The sequence below is a fragment of the Grammomys surdaster genome, unplaced genomic scaffold (assembly GCF_004785775.1).
Source record: "Grammomys surdaster isolate TR1022 unplaced genomic scaffold, NIH_TR_1.0 67, whole genome shotgun sequence".
NCBI classification, from domain to species: domain Eukaryota; kingdom Metazoa; phylum Chordata; class Mammalia; order Rodentia; family Muridae; genus Grammomys; species Grammomys surdaster.
In genome coordinates this window covers 1,448,079-1,467,987 of record NW_021604569.1, presented here as the reverse complement: position 1 = coordinate 1,467,987, position 19,909 = coordinate 1,448,079, and the positions used below count along the sequence as shown (strand labels likewise).

The window sequence follows — 19,909 nt, the reverse complement described above, 5'->3', positions numbered from 1 at the left end:
TGTATGTCTCGGGGGGACAGTTAAAATTGCCTTACAAGATAGATTCGTTTGCCTGAGAAAGTTTAAAGTAAACTAACAAAAAATGGCCTAGAATAAAATAATTTACCAGTAAAGAAAAGGAAAATTTGAAGAATGGAGCAACATGATTGTATAAAATATATATTAGCTACATACTTAATCTATATAGAAGAGGTTTAGGAAAACAAAGGGTTATGCCCCACTGAGACTCTTTGGAGAAAGGAATTGAGGAAGCTTTGAGATGGGGAGTAGTACAGTGTTATAACACATGGAAGCTAGTGTGTAGTATCAACATGACGTTAGACACTTGTGTGAGCATATACATCTTTGTGCCTCAGTCATCTGACCACCGGGGGGAAAAACAGCCTCTTAGGTCTTCTCAAGATTTAAAACAGTATTGCCTAATTCTTCAGTGGTGGCAAGATCATATTTCTAGACTGTCCGATATCAACTAGTAGACAACTAGTAGACAGATACTTATTTTGTACTTAAAGAACTGAATTTTGAGTGTTTAAATTTTTATTAAATACCCACTTGTGCTACTGGCTGTCATAATTGGATAGCTAGACAAATTATTCTTTGGTTTTCTTTCCTGTATCTTTCTGCCTTTTGAATGATTGTTATCTAATGATTTTGTCATAAGTGATTTTTTTTTTTTCGAGACAGGGTTTCTCTGTGTAGCCCTGGCCGTCCTGGAACTCACTCTGTAGACCAGGCTGGCCTCCAACTCAGAAATCCGCCTGCCTCTGTCTCCCAAGTGCTGGGATTAAAGGCGTGCGCCACCATCACCCGGCAAGTGATTTCTTATATATATATAAAATCTAGGGAGGGAAAAGAAAGCATTGATGTATTTTAATGTTATTATTAAATAGCTCATGCTTGAACTGTTGAATAAAACTTAAAATGGCAGCACATGTGACAAAGTTAAAATGTTTTTGATTTTTTTTTTTTTTTTGGATGTAGCCCTGGCGGACAAGAAACTTGCTAGTTAGACTGACTGGTCTCAAACTCACACTGATTCACCTGCATCTGTCTCGGCCTTCCAGGGCCAGGTTTTAAGGGCTTGCACTACCACACTTGTCAAAGTTGAGATGCTTTTGATCAGTGACTTTTATTTTGTAAAATACCTAGTGATTAGTGTTGCCGTGTTTAGGTTGCTGATATGTAGAACACAAAAACTGATCCCGTGTTTACTCCTTTAATTCTTAGACTATTGTAGAACTCTCTGAAGAGCGAGATGGTGTTCATTTTCTACCCCATGCCTCTTCCTCTGCACAATCACCCTGCGGTTCTCCAGGCATGAAGCGAACAGAAAGTCGACAGCATCTCTCAGTAGAACTGGCTGATGCTAAGGCCAAGATCCGAAGACTTAGGCAGGAGTTGTAAGTCTCTGATTTTCAATATTCATTGAAATAATGTGGTCACAAGAATGACCTTGGCAGTATTTTAAGTATGACAGTATACCAGTTGTCCTCAACTGTTAACCTAAGCATACTTTTTATTAGTGTTTGTCAAAATGAGAAAACTTTGTCCATAAGCCCAGTACTCAAGAAGTGTAAGCAGGAGAATCCCAGCAATTTATGGGCATCCTCAGGTACAAAGTAAGTGTAAGCTTAGCCTAGGCTATGTGAAACCCTGTCTCAATATAATAGTAATAATGACAGTGTTGTTTTCAAAGACTGAATTGTTGGCATATGATATTACAAAAATAATTTTAAACATATTGCCTTCATTAAGTCATTGGAATGCCAGTTATCTACTTAGTAAAATATTAAGAACTAATTAGCACTGAAAAAAACCTACTTATTCAGTTATCAAAACTCATTACAGAAAATACAGTATAAATTTTACATACTCATTCTTGGGCAAACTACATGTAAATGCATGATTGTTCTTTGCTGAAGATTTTGAATTTTGCTCTTTAAGGAGAACAAAAGATTTTTGATTTATGCATTTTCTCCTTTTAAAAATTTGTTTTCCTAGAATTTGAGCTTCAGAATATAGACTTTAAATTTAAATATACAGTATAGTCATTACATTTGTTTATTGATTATTTAAAGTAACTTAGAAAAGTGAAATATATTCAAGGTAGAAAAAGAATTAAATAGTCTGCTGTAAAAAATTTTGAAAACAACAAAAAAAAATACAGCTTTCATTTGTGGATGTCTGCATTATTATGTGTCTATTGAAGTGAATACGCCCAGGATATTCTATAAACAGCTGCACCAGGAAAATTAGGGAAGAGATTGCTGTTATTAGTTTGACTGGCAGCTAATGGATAGGCTAAACAGTGAACACTAGTTCTTTCCATATAATTTAGCCCAATCTTCTCTAGTCTTTAGCTGAAGCATGCAATTAGAATTGTAGTGATGGCTGTGAATTCATTTAACATTTTGCATTATGTTAGAATTTAATTTTCAAATAGAATTTACTTGGCCCTGGAATATATTAAAAATTCAAACAACCTTGAGAAGATTGACAAAAATTGGTTTCATGTGTAATGATTTGAAAATGTAAGTGGGTATTTTTAAGTGAGTGAAGATATCAGATGCATGCAGCAAAATGTTCAGCATTTCAACAAATCCTATATAATATCTTTAAAAATGGATTCTTTTGTATATTTCTTAAGATGGCATGTAGTGTTTCTTTTGTTGTAAAAGGGACAGATATTTTCTGCAGTAGATTAGCTGCTGAAATCTTGATTTAAAAAAAAAAGTCTAGATTGCTTTATATCTAATGTAAACTATAGAATTTTTTTTTACTAGCTAGTAACTGATACATGCTCATTTATGAGTGATACAAAATAATATAATTGATTTTAAATTATAAAGTAAAAATATAATTTATGATTAGATGGAATAAGTAATTCTTTATAAGTTAAACCTTTTATACCATAGTTAATATTATTGAAGACTTTGTTTATCTTTCTGGTACAATTGATTGCATGTTTTGGAATTTCTTTAATATAATGATATAATGATTAATTATTTTGTTAAAAAAGAAAAAAACTTTTTACTAAGATGTATTCAGTATCTGACAATTCATCCTTTTAGAGTGTACAATTGAATAGGTTTTTAAGTTGCGCAGAAATTATGTGGAAAACCACAATAATTGAATAAAAGTATCTTTGTTCATCCTCTTTGCCCTCAGATCTTAGCAATGGCTAATCTCTTATATATCCATGGGTTTGCCTATTTTTGACACTCATATAAATACAACAGATAATATATAGCCTTCCTGTTTAGCATGATGTCTTCCGGGTTTCTCCAAGTTATAGCATGTAACTGATATCTTATTAATGACAAAAGCAGTAGCTTGTAATTTATAAAAAGACAAACTTACAGAAAGTTAAAGAATAAGAATGCCAGTAAGATGAAGCTTGCTGTTAAGCCGGACAAGCTGAGTCTGATCAGAACTCACATGGTGGAAGGAGAGAACCTTCTCGTTTAAGTTCTCCTCTGACTTCATCCATACCTTGTAACACTCAGCCTCCCTCCTTGAATAAATGAATAAACGGGACAAAAAATATAGGGCCTAATAGTGTACAAATAAGAGATTTAAGTAGCACTTCTTAGTATTGGAAAAAAATGACATGAATTGTTTTGTATATAGCCACCTTTTGAAAAAATTTTATTATGTGTGTGTTTGTACATTGTATGCTGGTGCACACATGTGCGTACATGTGGAAATCAGAGGACAACTGGCAGGAACTGATTCTCTCCTTTTACTTTGTGGATCCTGGGGATTAAACTGAAGTTGTTACACATGAGAGCAAGCTTTTTTGTTTGTTTGTCTTTGTTTTTTTGGATTTTTTTTAACCTGTTATGCCATCTTGCTAGCCATATATAGGCACCTTTATTCTCTGCTGGATGTTAATAATCTTTTAGCAGGGCAGTTTGGCAATAGATATCAAGGACTGTATTTCCCCTTTAGAAATAATTTCCAGACATAGACATATAATATAGTCTTTTTAATAATGACTCCACCAAATAAAGCATGATTGAAAACTGAAACCTACTTAATAAATTATATTTCTTTCGTCAAAGGGAATACCTCTACCATTAAGAATTTTGTGGGGGGCTGAAGAGATGGCTCAGAGGTTAAGAGCTCTGGCTGTTCTTCCAGAAATTCTCAGTTCAGTTCCCAGCAACCACATGATAACTCAAAACCATCTGTATGTAGTGGGATCCAAAGCCCTCTTCTGGTGTGTCTGAAGACAGCTACAGTGTACTCATATACATAAAATAAATAAATAAATTTTTTTAAAAAAATTTGTGGGTTTTGGATGCAGAGAAGCATGTAAGCACATATAAAAGTAGGCTAATTTATACAGTTCATTCTATCATTAGGCAACAGAAGGTTGGCTCTGATGGCGATATGTAAGAGATAAAACAGTTCAAAGAGAAAGAATTAATAAAAATTTAGATATATTGCTTAGCATGGTAGTACATACCTTTAATTTCAGCACTTGAGGGGCAGAGACAGATAGATCTCTGTGAGGCCAGCTTGTTCTATATAGTGAGTTCCTGGGTAGCCAGCATTACACCGTGAGACCTCTGTCAATATATGTGTGTATATCTATTATATGTATGTACATATGTTACAATGTGTTAAGCAATATGAAGTAGAGATTTTAGGTATATGTATAGCAAATAGTAAGTGTATGGTTTCCTTCAGGCCATTTTAAATGTAGAAAATAGTTTGGAGTTCTTATGAGCAACTGGTCATACACATTATTTGATAAAAAAATCAATCATGCTTAATTGCTGTTGATTATGCAGAGTGGGAGAAAACAAAGAAAGCTAAGGCAGGAAAGATGAAGTAGAAAGTATGTAATATGAGGAACAGTCAGCAGTAGGGGAATAACGACTGGACTGTAAAAAAGATTAAAGAGGTGGGGAGGGGGAGGGGGGGGGTAGATAGAGGTTACATCCACAGAGAAGAAGGAGGAGGGGTGAGGGGATTGGGGGTTCCTGGGTGGGTGGGGGATGGGGTAAGGGGACAACATATGAAATATAAATAAAACATCCAATAAAAAAAAAGATTAAAGAATAAAAATTTTTAAAAAGTATATAATAAAATATAGGATGATATTTATTGCATAAGTCTTAACAGTATTGGTGGAAGTTTGATAACATCTAGTCACATATTCATAGTATCTTTGTCTTGCTTTATTCCTTCCCTGTGCTATAGTTATGGATAATAACTCTATTCACTTTGGTTTTTGTTTTGTAACAATATGTTACTGTAAAATCCTGGAAATTGCTGCATAGACCAAGATGAGCTTAAACTCAAGAGATTTACTTGCCTCTGCCTCCTTAGTGCTGGGATTAAATGGAGGTGTCCAGCAAAGATTTATTATTTTTATTTTGTGCGTATGAGTGCTTCTCTACAAGCTGTATGTTATTAATGTGTACTAGTGCCTGCAGAGGCTAGAAGGCAGCATTGGATTCCTTGGAAATGGAGCTACAGACATCTGTGAGCTACCACGTGGGTGCTGGGTACTCAGCCTTGCCCTCTGCAAGCACAGCAACTGCTCTTAGCTGCTAAGCCATCTGCAGCACTCAGTTAAGAGATGGTCCCCTGTGAGTATTCAAGTTGTTATGATCACAGATTCTGTAAGTAGTACATTTATTCTTTAATAAATATCTTTTTGACATTTAAGGGAAGAAAAGACTGAGCAGTTACTGGACTGTAAACAAGAACTTGAGCAAATAGAAGTGGAATTGAAGAGGCTGCAACAAGAGGTTTGTACCTAGATTGTTTATACTGGAGCATGAAGTAGTTGGAAATTGAGTTTCCTCCTTGTAATTTATAACCGTGACATCAGTATTTTAAGCCCAGTTACCTCATATATTTGTATAAAGTCAGGTGACTTTTTAGTACTTTTATCAAAATGCAGAGCCAAAGCTAGAAATCAAGGTCTTTAGACTTTTGCCCTTACTTGTTAAACTTTTCCAAGATTCAAAGTAGTCTTTTTATACTGGGGTAGTTCCAAGTCCTCCTTTTTTATGTATTTGTCTTCTATTACTTAATTACCTAAGCACCTCTGTAAACTATGAATTGATCTGTATATGGGTTTCAGCTGTCCCATAGTGATTGTATTAGGATATATATATATATGTTTTCATGTATTAGTCTCCTTTTCTACGTACATCATCCTGAATCAAGTGATAATAAGACTTTTTTTGAGTGATAGAGAAGAAGGGAATAGAGCAGTGGGTATAAGAGTAAAAGAGACTGGTAAATATGGTCAAATTATAAACATGTATTAAAAATGTCACAATACACTTGTCAGGAGGGGCACAAGCTTTTTTTAATCCCAGCATTTGGGAGGCAGAGGTAGCAGGCCAAACTGGTCTACAGTGAGTTCCAGGATGGCCAGGGACTACACAGAGAAATCCTGTCACAAAAATACAAACAAATAAAAAAACTAAAATATCATAGTAAAATCCATTATTTTATATAATTAACATTGTTAAATCTTAAAAGCTAGTAACAACATTTTGTGGGTTGTTTTGTTTTATTTTGTTTTGTTTTTCAAGACAGGGTTACTCTGTGTAGTTCTGGCTGTCCTGGAACTCACTCTGTAGACCAGACTGGCTTCGAACTCAGAAACCCACCTACCTCTGCCTCCCAAGTGCTGGAATTAAAGGCGTGTGCCACTGCCCTGCTTATTTTTGTTGTTGTTGTTGTTTTGGTTTGGTTTGGTTTTTTAAGAAGTGATTAAACTCCTTTTAATTCCTGTCTTGTTGTTCTTTACTTGGGTATCTAGATCATAAACGCCAAGGATTGGAATAAGGCTGGACAGTTATGTCTCCCCCTAACTAACTTAGCCTGCCATGTTTGATATTTTGTTGTTGTTTGTTTGTTTGTTTTGGTAGCTTTCAGAGTATCTTTCTGTACCAAAGATGACAGAAATTAGGGGTGAAAGTTCTTTATGTACAGCAGCCCGACTTCTTCACATTCAGTGAGTTGTGTAAGTGTTGTCTTAAGCAGTCGGGCTTTGCCATCCATTTGTGGAGAGCAACTGATAGTCTAGGCACTAATCTGGGTTATTTGGGGATTCCCATGAGACCCCCTTGACCAACAGCACAATTAGATGTAACCTAAACCCAGTACTAGAAGCTTCATTTGATGACAAAAGATAGCCAGTTGGGACTCTGCCCTTCCCCCATTATTTGGCAGTTTCAGTTATAGCATTTTCATATCCATGTCTTCAGTGTCTGAGATTCTCATCTCCATCCCTTCTATTCTGTTGATGAGGCTTGCCTCTGAGGATCCTGTTTCATCTCTAAATTTTTCATTTCCAGATTTTCCTTAGTTTTAGTCCATGTGCCAGCATATATGTTAAGAATCATACAACTTCTGACTGTTTCTTTTAATGACTGTTAAAACTTTAATGACTATATATTACATTTCTCCACCCTTTTATGTTTACCTGTATGTGTATCTAAGTTTTTTTTTCTTTTTTTGGATTTTTTTAATTTACATTTCAAATTATCCCCTTTCCAGGTCTTCCCCTCTTGAACGCTCTACCCCACCCCCCCACCCCCCGCCTCTCCACCATTCACTCCCGCCTTCCCGCCCTGGCATTTCCCTACACTGGGGCATCGAACCCACTCAAGGCCCAAGGACCACTCCTTCCACTTATGTTCAACAAGGCCATCCTCTGCCACATAAGCGGCCTGAGCCATGGTCCCTCCATGTATACTCTTTGGTGGTGCTCCGGTCCCCAGGAGCTCCTTGGATTGTCCAGTTGACACTGTTGCTCCCCCCATGGGGCTGCAACCCCCCTCAGCTCCTTCAATCCCGTCTCCAACTCCTTCATTGGGGACACCACATTCAGTCCGATGGTCGGCTGTGAGCATCCACCTCTGTATTTTTCAGGCTCTGGCAGAGCCTCTCAGGAGGCCAGCCATATCAGGCTCCTGTCAGCAAGCACTTCCCAGCATCCACAATAGCGTCTGGTTTGGTGACTGTATGGATCCCCGGGTGGGGCAGTCCCTGGATGGCCTTTCCTTCAGTCTCTTCTCCATACTTTTAGCTCTATATCTCCTCCTGTGTGGATTTTGTTCCCCCTTCCAAGAAACACTGAAGCATCCACACTTTGGTCTTCCTTCTTCTTGTCTGTGAATTGTATCTTGGGCATTTCGAACTTTTGGGCTAATATCCACCTATTAATATTTATATACCATGTGTGTTCTTTTGTGACTGGGTTACCTCACTCAGGATGATATTTTCAAGTTCCATCCATTTGCCTGTGAATTTCATGAAGTCATTGTTTTTAATAGCTGAGTAGTACTCCATTGTATAAGTAAACCACATTTTCTGTATCCATTCCTCTGTTGAGGGACATCTGGGTTCTTTCCAGCTTCTGGCTATTATAAATAAGGCTGCTATGAACATAGTGGAGCATGTGTCCTTATTACATGTTGGAGCATCTTCTAGGTATATGCTCAGGAGTGGTATAGCTGAGTCCTCAGATAATACTATGTCCAATTTTTTTTTCTTTTTTTTTTTTTTTTTTTGTTTTTTGGTGTTTTGGTTTTTTGGTGTTCCCCGGGTTTTCGGGGAAACTCTGTAGAACAGGCTAGCCTCGAACTCTTGAAGTTTTGCATTTGCCTGCTTCTTCCTCCCAAGTGCTGGGATTAAAGGCTTGAGCCACCACTACCCGGCCTATGTCCAATTTTCTGAGGAACAGTCAGACTGATTTCCAGAGTGGTTGTACCAGCTTACAATCCCACCAGCAATGGAGGAGTATTCCTTTCTCCACATCCTCGCCAGCATCTGCTGTCACCTGAGTTTTTGATCTTAGCCATTCTGACTGGTGTGAGGTGGAATCTCAGGGTTGTTTTGATTTGCATTTCCCTGATGACTAAAGATGCTGAACATTTCTTTAGGTGCTTCTCGGCCATTCGAGTTTCCTCAGTTGAGAATTCTTTGTTTAGCTCTGTTCCCCATTTTTTAATAGGGTTATTTGGTTCTCTGGAGTCTAACTTCTTGAGTTCTTTGTATATATTGGATATTAGCCTCTATCAAATGTAGAATTGGTAAAGATCTTTTCCCAATCTGTTGATTGCCATTTTGTCCTTTTGACAGTGTTCTTTGCTTTACAGAAACTTTGCAACTTTGAGGTCCCATTTGCCGATTCTTGATCTTAGAGCATAAGCCATTGGTGATCTGTTCAGGAAATTTCTCCCTGTGCCCATGTGTTCGAGGCTTTTCCCCACTTTCTCTTCTATTAAATTCAGTGTATATGGTTTTATTTGTGTTTTTCTACATGTTGACCGCCAGTTGAGCCAACACCATTTGTTGAAAATGCTGTCCTTTTTCCACTGAATGGTTTTAGCTTCTTTGTCAAAGATAAAATGACAAATGTGGGTTCATTTCTGGATCTTCAGTTTTATGCCATTGATCTTTCTGCCTGTCACTGTACCAATATCATGCTGTTGCTCTGTAGTACACCTTGAGGTCAGGGATGATGATTCCCCCCAGAAGTTCTTTTATTGTTGAGAATAGTTTTTGCTATCCTGGGTTTTTTATTATTCCAAATGAATTTGAGAATTGTTCTTTCTAACTCTATGAAGAACTGAGTTGGACTTTTTATGGGGATTGCATTGGATCTGTAGCCATTTTGATGTTAAGAGCTATATGCAAGATCATAAACTGAGACTACTCTAGATGAATGAATCAGGAAGTGATTATTTTTATTTTTTATGTGCTCCGGCTCTTACTCTACTTCTTGATAACAGAGAGGGTGTTTGTGTATGTGTGTGAGAGAGAAAGTATGTGTGTGTGTAGTAGGTCACGTTTGAATAAAAATCATTTTTCTAAAAATAGTGATTTTTTTATTAACTTACTCTTCTGTATACTTATTATCTTGTGTTTTAAATCTAAACCTTTAAAAAATATATATTAATTTTGTGTGTCTGGATATTTTGCCTGCATGTATGCCTATGTTCCACTTAAGTGCAGTGCTCCCAGGGGCCAGAAGAAAGTGACAGATCCCCTGGAACTGGGGTTACAGATGGTTTTTACCCACTGTGTTGGTGGTAGGAATTGAGCCAGGTCCTCTGGAAGAGCAGGCAGTGCTCTTAACAGTTCTTAGCCATCCCTGTAGTTAACTTTTAAACTTAAATTTAATTATGAATGTTGTCTAAAGTAGAAGTTAACTTAATTTTCAGTAAATTTAAAAAATTGCTAATGGAGAACTGTTTATTAAAATTTGTATATAAACATTTTTAAAACCCTTCAAGGAAAAGACTTAGCTTGTCTTCATTTTTCAAGAAACAATTATTCTTTACAATACAATTTTCTTTTAAAATATATAATTTATTACATTTTATTAAATTAATGAAGTTATTTGGGCAAAAATAGCTTAAAAAGGAAGGTTTATATTCAAGATATTATTTATATTTATATTTATATTTAGAACATGAATTTGCTTTCGGATGCTCGATCTGCTAGAATGTACCGAGATGAATTGGATGCCCTCCGAGAGAAAGCAGTCAGAGTTGATAAGCTTGAAAGTGAACTCAGTAGATATAAAGAGAGACTACACGATATTGAATTTTATAAGGCAAGAGTTGAGGTATGTTGCGTAATTATTCATACTTATTTTAAAGTGTTAAGATTTTCAAAATGCATTTTATAAAGAAGAGGAATTTAATTTAGAGGTAACATTAAGTTCTTTGAGTTGTTTATTTAAATATCTTCACACATAAAGCTTAATGAGTCCTTTAGAGCACTCTTACCCCTCCACCTAACCCACCCCTACAATTTAGCATTGTAGCCTTAGAAGACTTTTGAAGATCAACCTCTAACACTCAAAATAAAATACTCATCAAGCTTGTTCCCAGAAATAATGGAAAATATTTTTTCTGATTATTGTTTTTTTTTTTTGGTATTAGGATATTGAGATCAATGAAAGCTTTGTATATACAAATGAGTTAGGAAAAACCACTTTTTTTGTCTGAGTTTGGCATCCCTTGCATCCATTCCTCATTTCTGTTAACTTCCTTATTTTCAGCAAACATAAGATTTTGTTAAGTTTCTATATGGGGATGAAAAAGAGAGTATGTGGAATCAAGAAATAAAAACCGGAAAGGGTAGGTCATCCAGCTAAGTGGGTTAAAGACACTTGCAGCTAAGGCTCATGTTGAGAGTTTAAGTTCAAAGATCTACATGATCGAAAGCTAGCACCAACCACTGCAAATTGTCCTCTGAGCTCCATTTGGGTGCTGTAGAATGTGCTGTACACATATACTAATAAGTAAATAATTAAGTGTAATTTCAGCATGAGAAAATAGAACATTTATTCATTTATTCCTTTTACTAATAATTCATTTATTATTCTTGAAGATTCTAAGATAAAATACACACATGAACAAACCCATATAACCATGTATAACATCCATATTATATCTGTCATGGATATAATGGTCTTTATAAGCATGACAGTATATACCTGTAACCCCAGCTCAGGAGACTCAGGTGGGAAGATCTTGAATACATAGTGAAATCCTATCTCAAAATCCAGCAGACCAATGTATTTTCTCTAGACTTTATAAACAACTGACATATTATTTAGCAAAATAACAATTGTGAATGCATACTTCAAAATTATATAAAAGGATTTCCTCAAATGGTTTATTTGACATTTATCCATGAGGACTAAGGATTAAGCTCAGTGTTGGATATCTTGCTCTGGATTTTAGCCCCCACACAAGAAAGACTTGAAAAGGCACAGTGGTGCATGCGTTTAAACCTGGTACTCTAGGAGCAGAAGCAGGTGAATCTGTGAGTTTAAGGCCATCCTGGTCTACATAGAGAATTCTAAGCCAGCCAGGCTACATAATGAGACCCTGACTTAAGGAAGAAAAGGAGGAAGAGAAGGGAGGAAGGAAGGGGGGAGGGAGAGAGGTTAAAAAAAAAAGAGTCTGAGTGATTGCAGCAGATCATGTAGGCTTATAAAACCCCAGCACACTGAGAGGTAGACACAAGAAACATCACAAGTTTGTAGGCAGCCTGGGCTTATTGACTATTTAAGAAGACTCTGTTTCAAAATAATTATAAGTTAAATTGACAAGAGTCTTGTTTTATCATTTATGTGAGTTGAGTCTTAGTTTTGTATTGTAAAAACCTAGAACAAGTTAACTTTCAAGTTATTCCTCTATAGAAATTTTAAGTCTCTTTCAGTCCAAGTAAGTGTTAATTTTATGAAGTTTTGTATCTCTGAACCCTGTGGCCCACTTAAATGTATTCTATCAATTGTCTGTGAAGTTGCAGTGATATTACTCATTCTAAGGCTTACGTATTTTGAATGTATAATATGTTTAATTCTGGGACAGGGAGTAGAAAGTAGGTGAAGCCAAAAAAAGCAACTGTTTAGTGCTAAATAGCTTTACTCTTACATGAAAATGGTGATAAGAATGGTGAAATATGTTTATTTGTAATGATGCATTTTTACCTTCTTAGCTTCAAAAAAACAGATATTAGCACATTTCTAATTAATTTTTAAAAGCCTATTTTAAATGTTTATAGGAATTAAAAGAAGATAATCAAGTTTTATTAGAAACAAAAACTATGCTGGAAGATCAATTAGAAGGAACTCGGGCTCGTTCTGACAAATTACATGAATTAGAAAAAGAGAATTTACAACTAAAGGCTAAATTGCATGATATGGAAATGGTAAGATTTATGGAATTCATCAGTTTTCCTGGTTTCTAAGGAATATTTCTGTGATTCAGGTTCCATGATTCAGCTAAATTCCCTATAATGACAAGGATGGCTAGAGTCTTTAGTAAGGCTTTGACATAGACTAGATAGCTCAATAATTTCAAGATATTTCCACCATTACATAAAATAAATATACAGTAGCATTTTCTGTTTCAATTATAGATGGATATTATATACTAATTTTTGCCTTTATAAAACAGTGAATCTATTTTACAAGTATGTCTTTTAAAGTGCAAAAATATTACAGCTATCTGATAAAATTTATCAGTGCCCATAACTATTTTGTTAAATGACTAAAATTGTTAGTATGAAGGAACGTTTTCATTTTGTCCCTAAAGATTATTTATATCCAAGAATATATGTACAAATTGAACTTGATAGATTTAAGGGGAAAAAAAAAAAAACAAAAAACAGAGGACACAGTCTTAGGCCAGTGGGTAAGGAGTGAATTTAGGAGAAGGTCAAAGAGGAGTGAAAACACCCAGACATGTTATAGAATTCTCAAAGAACTAAGTTTTTAAAAAGATCATTTTAAAAGTCTGTCAGGTACCTGATCAATATTGATCAGTGGTGATTACAATAACTAAGCATTGCCTTCAGTGAGAAAATTTTAAGGAACTAAAAACATTTCATTTAAATTAATTAAAAATGAATGAATATGAATGGAAATTACACTATTTCTTAGCTTTCTTTTCCTATTCTGTATAATTGAAAAGGAGCGAGATATGGATAGAAAGAAGATTGAAGAATTAATGGAAGAAAATATGACTCTGGAAATGGCGCAGAAACAAAGTATGGATGAGTCATTACACCTTGGCTGGGAACTGGAACAGATATCCAGAACTAGTGAACTTGCTGAAGGTAGTCTCAGTTTTGTTTTCTTTAAGTAGATTGATAAATAAATGAAGATTATTTATATTTCTTTATTTTTCCTAGCTGAGATCCCACAAGACAAGCAGTTGTCTCCAAAATTATTATCTCACAGAGTAATATCTTGTTTTTACTTTTTTATAGCTTTAAGTTCAATTTTACTTGTTCAGGGAGAAGGGCTTTTTAAAAACCTGAATCCTGGTCCTTTCTGTTTAGAGTTGTATCAAATAATTCTCTTACAGCTTCATTTAGCATGTAACATAAATTATACATAAGACAATGTATAGCTTTTCAGAAGCTATATATTAGTCTAAAGCAAAACTTCAGTTTTGCAAATTCATTAACAGATTGGATGGCTGGTTAGGCACTATTTCAAGTTACTGTCACAGGAGATGGAATACTAGTTTACTGGTTTCTTCTGAGAACTACAGTCTTCCATTAAGTAAAACAGTTGTCTTATCTAGTCAGTATGTTCTTGGAATGCAGACAAATCAAACTAGGACGTCAGAAACCTGGTAAGAAGATGCTAAAGGTAAGTATTATGCAGGGCAAAGAGTCAAGGGTCTTCATGGCTATGGATGTTTTCTTAACAAATATACATATATTATCCATACCAACGATTCATTGCTGGGGATAATGAAAGACTACTAGATAAATTTGTAACATCTTCCTGAGTGTGGTAGCATAGACTTTCATCCCAGGACTCACTAGGTAGATAGAGACAGGCAGATTCTGAGTTTGAGGCCAGCAAGGTCAACATAGTTAGACACTGTCCAAAAAAAAAAAAATTGTATTTTGCTTCTTTATTTTTTTTCCAGAACCTTTCTTAAAAATTAAATTCATTACACTTGTTTGCATTATAAGCTTGGGTTTGCTATTAGCTCTACAGTTTCTAAATGTCACAGTATTAGATTATTTTACCTGGGTTTTTTAAGCAGATATTTTTTAAACACTTGTCAAATGTAACACACTATGCTGGATGATGAGTACAAAGTTACCAGGTAACAGGTAAACAGAGTACATAGATATAAACTCTGAAAGAATTTCTAGTTTAGTGCTTATAAATAATTAGTTATACAGCTAGATGTTTCATCCTTTATATCATTTATTAAAGTTTTTCCAGTTTTATACTTAAGAACCTAATAATAAAATCCTAGTGTCCTATGTGCTGACTTAATAAGTAGTGAACTCATGAAAGTTTATTATTAAAGTATTTGTGTAGCTTTTAATTGTACTTCTGTAAATTGAGTTACAAAGAAAGCAGCTCAGACTTCACTTTTCTGCTACTAATAAAGTCTGTATATGTGTGCTTACCTCTATGTGGAGGACAGAGAATATGGTGGTTTGAATGAAAATGGACAAAACTGTAAGTTTAAAAACAACAAAAAAAGTTAGTTAAATAAAGATGAGGTAGCACGCCTTTAATCCCAGCACTTGGGAGGCAGAGGCAGGCGGATTTCTGAGTTCGAGAGTTTGAGGCTAGCCTGGTCTACAGAGTGAGTTCCAGGACAGCCAGGAGTCTCAAAAAAACAAAAAAATAAAATAAAAAATTTAAAAATTTAAAAAAATAATAAAATAAAAAATATAAAGATGAGGTATATAAAGTCAAAATAGTATTTTCATACATTAACAGTAGATTATTGAAAAAAATCAAGAAAAATATCCCACTTGTAATATCTATTAAGAAGAAATGGTGGTGGTGCACACCTTTAATCATAGCCCTCAGGAAGCAGAGGGAGGTGGATCTCTGATTTCGGGCCAGCCTGATCTACATAGTGAGTTCCAGGACAGCCACAGCTACACAAATTAATCCTATCTTTAAAAAGAAGAAGGAAGCCAGGCAGTGGTGGCGCATGCCTTTAATCCCAGCACTTGGGAGGCAGAGGCAGGCGGATTTCTGAATTTAAGGCCAGTCTAGTCTACAGAGTGAGTTCCAGTACAGCCAGGACTATATAAAGAAACCCTGTTTCAAAACACCCCTCTCCCCCCCCCCAAAAAAAAAAAATAAGGAGGAGAAGAGGAGGAGGGAAGAAGAGGTCCCTGAAGAGAGAAGAGGAGGAGAAATAATAAACAGATTGTCAGGGTGGCTCAGTAGGTAATTGTAACCAATCACTCGTAATGACCTGAGTTCAGACTCCAAGATCCACATGGTAAAGAAGAAAAACAGCACACAAATTTTTAAATGTGAGTTAGGGCTGGAGAGAAGGTTCAGTGGTTGAAAGCACTGGCTGGTCCAGAGAACCCTTGTTTGATTCCCACTACTACATGGCAGTTCAAAACCGTCCTGTAACTCCAGTTCCAAGGAATCTAATGTACTTTTCGGGCTTCCAAAGTCACTAGGACTGCAAGTGGTTCATAGACATAGATGCAGACAAAATGCCCATACACATAAAATAAAAATAAATGCTCTTAAAAATATACATTTATACAAACAAAATGGCATATTAGCAACAAAAACAAAATAGTAGGCATATAAAGAAATGAAACAGAATAGCAAGCTCAGAAATAAAGCTATGCATTTATGCTCAACTGATACTTGACAAACATGACAGAGAAGTGATGTAGAAAATGATAATCCTTTCAATAAATGATGCTGGGAAAATGCTGCTCGGTTGTAAAAGAATGACATATACTCAGATTTCACACCAGTGCAAATAGATGAAAGATTGAAAAGGAAGACCTGCAACTAACTATAAAACTACCAGAGAACATCATGCTGTGTGCTTTAAATATAAATTTTATTTTTCAGTTAAAAATATGCCCAGTACTAACATGAAAACCAAAATAACTTACATGAAAATGTACATTTACAATTAAAACAAATAATTTCCATTTATTCTCAAATTTTTGTCATTCTTCAATGATAATTATGAAAAAATATATGTATTATTTCCTAGGTCATATCATATTTTATAATTGAATAAACTGTACCTAATGATATCGAAAAGTTTTTAATGCAACAGATGAGCTTGTTTTGTTCTTGTGAAAGTATGTAATCCAGGTTGAACTGACCGAAGTGCTACACTCAATACTGTAGGACTAAGGTTACAGCTCTTGGAAGAGTGCTTGCCTGACAGTGCAAGCTGATGGAAAGGAATAATGTATTATATTGTTACCATGTTATGTTTTAATTTGAGACAAAGCCAGATTTGCAAAATGATAATACTAATAGATTTTTTTAATATTTTAGGTATACTCAGATTATTCACTTAAAAAATTTTTTTAATCCAAAATGCAAAAAAGGTGATGTTGTATTTCCAGATGTATATTTTAACCCTTCACTCGGAATCATTCTGAACAGTATATCTGTAAATTTACAGTTAAATTTAAGTCATGCTGTTTGTTTCCTTTGAGTTAGGGTCTCATAAAGCACAGGCTGGAGTTAGACTCAACAAATTAGGTGAGGAGATCCTTGAAATTCTTGATCCTATTGCCTCTGCTTCTCATGGGCTGGAATTAGGAATGTGTGCCACCACACCAAGAAGAAGTAATATTTCTGAGGAAGTGAAAGGATTGAAGCCTGAAATATCAACAACAAAATATGTGACAGTCTAGTAGGATTTTAAAATTTTGTGATTATATAGTAAACTTTCAATTAAAAGGTACCAATGTGATATCTAGAACAAATAGTTTTTCTTTATTTAAATAATAAGATTATTTACTGTACCCAATTTTGACCAATCTTTAAATGTGATAGGGACATGTACTTTTGCAATGATATGAATACAGATGCACAGTTGAGAAATAGGGACATGGAAGACTTCAGTGACAGCCCTACCTCCACCCCAACCCTCCCCCTATCCCCTACCCTCCAAAATAGTAACAGCCTAGACAAGGGAGGACAGGACAGGACTGAGAAGTAAATGTGACAGGTGTGTACGATGTGAAATTTCCATAGAATCAATAAAAATGCTGGGAAAGAAAGAGTGTTATGTTAAACGTGCTTTCTCATGACAAAATAGACCAGGTATTGATCTTCACTCCTAAGTTGAGCATTGACTTCTTTTTTCAGAAGAATATGAACAGTGTATATGATCTTCAAACAATTTATAAGGGTTCTTCTCTAGCTAACTTTTAATATTTGAAGTCACTTCAAAATTTTAAGGTAGGCTTTTTATTTCTTGAGTTAGAGGGATCTTGTAAGATTGCAAGGCAATCCTCGTAATTTATCAAATAACCCAGCATCATCAACATGACAATTGCCAAGTAATTTCCCATGGAACTAGAACTCTATAGTCTCTTAAGTTTAAGTTATGTATGTTAGAAGCTCAAGACTTAGCTTTGTTTCATTAGTTTTTTAATTGTGTCTATCTTAGATAACTTAACATTTTATGGTGTTAAAGATCAAGTGTCAGGGTACCTTAGAAATCAGTATTTTTTAATAGTTTAACTAGTGACATTTTTCAATATTACAGCACCACAGAAATCATTGGGCCATGAGGTAAATGAATTAACATCAAGTAAGTTATTAAAGTTGGAAATGGAAAATCAAAGTTTGACGAAAACTGTAGAAGAGCTTCGAAGTACTATGGGCGCTGCAGAAGGTAGCACTTCCAAAATCCTCAAAGTTGAAAAGGAAAACCAGAGGCTGAATAAAAAGGTAAACCAAAATTTAATCTTTATTGTAATGTTCATTTATATCAGTGACTTGTAATTTTCATTCATAATGTATTGATATTGTTTAATCTCATTTTTAAATATTAAGTGGAATAAATGAAGCAAACCCTCTGACTGTCAGTCAGGTTCAGTAGTAGTGAACTTAATTGGGCTGGGGTATTACTCAGTGGCGGAGCGTGGGCTTGGTCTATGCAGTGGTTCTTGGATCAGTCCTCACACCTCAAAAAAAGAGACTAAAAAACCAAACTTGTTATTGATCTTACTTCATTATTACATCATGTGTCTTCCTTATAGCCTTGGGATCAGTCTCTTATTTTAACAACAAAACATTAGAGTTTAAATCTCCAAAAGATAAGAAATTTAGAACACAATTATGTCATACCAAAAATTAGCTTTTTAAAGCTTTTATTATTTTTATTTTATGTATATAGGTGTTTTGCCTGTATGTGTATCTGTGTAATATGTGTATGTGGTATCTGCAGAGGCCAGAAGAGGGTATCAGATCCCCTGGAACTGGACTTACAGACAGTTATGAGCCCCTCTGTGACTACTAGGACCTCAACTCTTGCCTTCTGCAAGAACAGCTTAATTATTTAGCCAGGTCTCCAGGCCTCTCACTTGCCCAAAGTAATTTTTTGTTGTTGTTGAAAACAAGTGTTTACTGGTTAGTCTCAAATCTCACTAAAAGGTACACAATCCATTGCTATAATGCTGACATCTTTTATTTAGTATTGAAGTTCCTCTATTTTTCCTAGCACATTTTCTGTTGACAGAATTAGATTGTATAGTAATTATGTAGTAATTGTGAAATCCACAATATGGATTTGTTGCTTACTTCATTTGTTCTGTACTTAGCGAGTTCATCTTCTGTATTTCATCAAGTTCGTCAAGTATTTCTTCTTTTATCTACAAGCTTACTGTGCTTTAAAATTATTTATTTTAACCATGGATATTTAGAGAGTATGTATATCTCATTTGGGTGGTATGTCTGCTCGTCTGTCTTTTGTGATGTTCCAGAAAGTTTGTAAGTTAGTTTCTGTAACTAATTAGAGGTTTAATACATCCTGTTATTCTAATTATATTACTTCGTAGTTTGTTAATTGGATTTATTACAAAGAAAATTTGCTTTTTAGAATTATTGTTTTTTCTTAAGGTATCAGTTTCTTGAATGCACAGCTGATAGAAGAACACTGATGTCCTTTTTCTTTTTCTACCTGATGGCAGGTTGTGAACCGGTTTCACATAGCCTCCAGAGAGAAATCAAATCTGTTACTTGTTTTAGTGGGTTGTTATTTTTGTGCTTGTTTTTGTTTTTTTGTGTTTGTTTGTTTGTTTGTTTGTTTTTTGAGCTTGTGTATTTTAACATTTGAGGTATCTTTGCCTTCTGCATTTATGATCTTACTATCTAAATGTGAGCCTTCTTTAAAAATATTTTTGAGATAATATAATTATATCATTTTCCCCTTCCCTTTCCCACTCCAAATTCTCCAATGTATCCATCTCCCCTTACTTTCTTTCAAATTCATGGCCTCTTTCTTTAATTGAGGGATGTGTGTGTATTCCTAAATTCACAAATATAACCTAAATCTGTATAATGTTATTTGTATGTATATGTTTTCAGATCTGACTATTTGGTATTGGATGACCAATTATGTGCTCTTCT

The 19,909-nt window shown here is 35.0% G+C and overlaps 1 protein-coding gene across 3 annotated transcripts in view; it reads left to right on the top strand.

Annotated features, from left to right (window-relative positions):
* Ccdc88a (coiled-coil domain containing 88A) overlaps window positions 1–19,909 on the top strand; it is a 130,684-nt gene that overhangs the window by 55,525 nt on the left and 55,250 nt on the right. For all 3 annotated transcript variants that reach the window (XM_028777317.1, XM_028777307.1, XM_028777298.1), the window contains exons 7-12: window positions 1,228–1,400; window positions 5,684–5,765; window positions 10,454–10,612; window positions 12,565–12,711; window positions 13,476–13,620; window positions 18,045–18,229. In XM_028777317.1, the coding sequence (XP_028633150.1) occupies window positions 1,228–1,400; window positions 5,684–5,765; window positions 10,454–10,612; window positions 12,565–12,711; window positions 13,476–13,620; window positions 18,045–18,229 (891 nt within the window). The remainder of the gene's footprint in view (window positions 1–1,227; window positions 1,401–5,683; window positions 5,766–10,453; window positions 10,613–12,564; window positions 12,712–13,475; window positions 13,621–18,044; window positions 18,230–19,909) is intronic.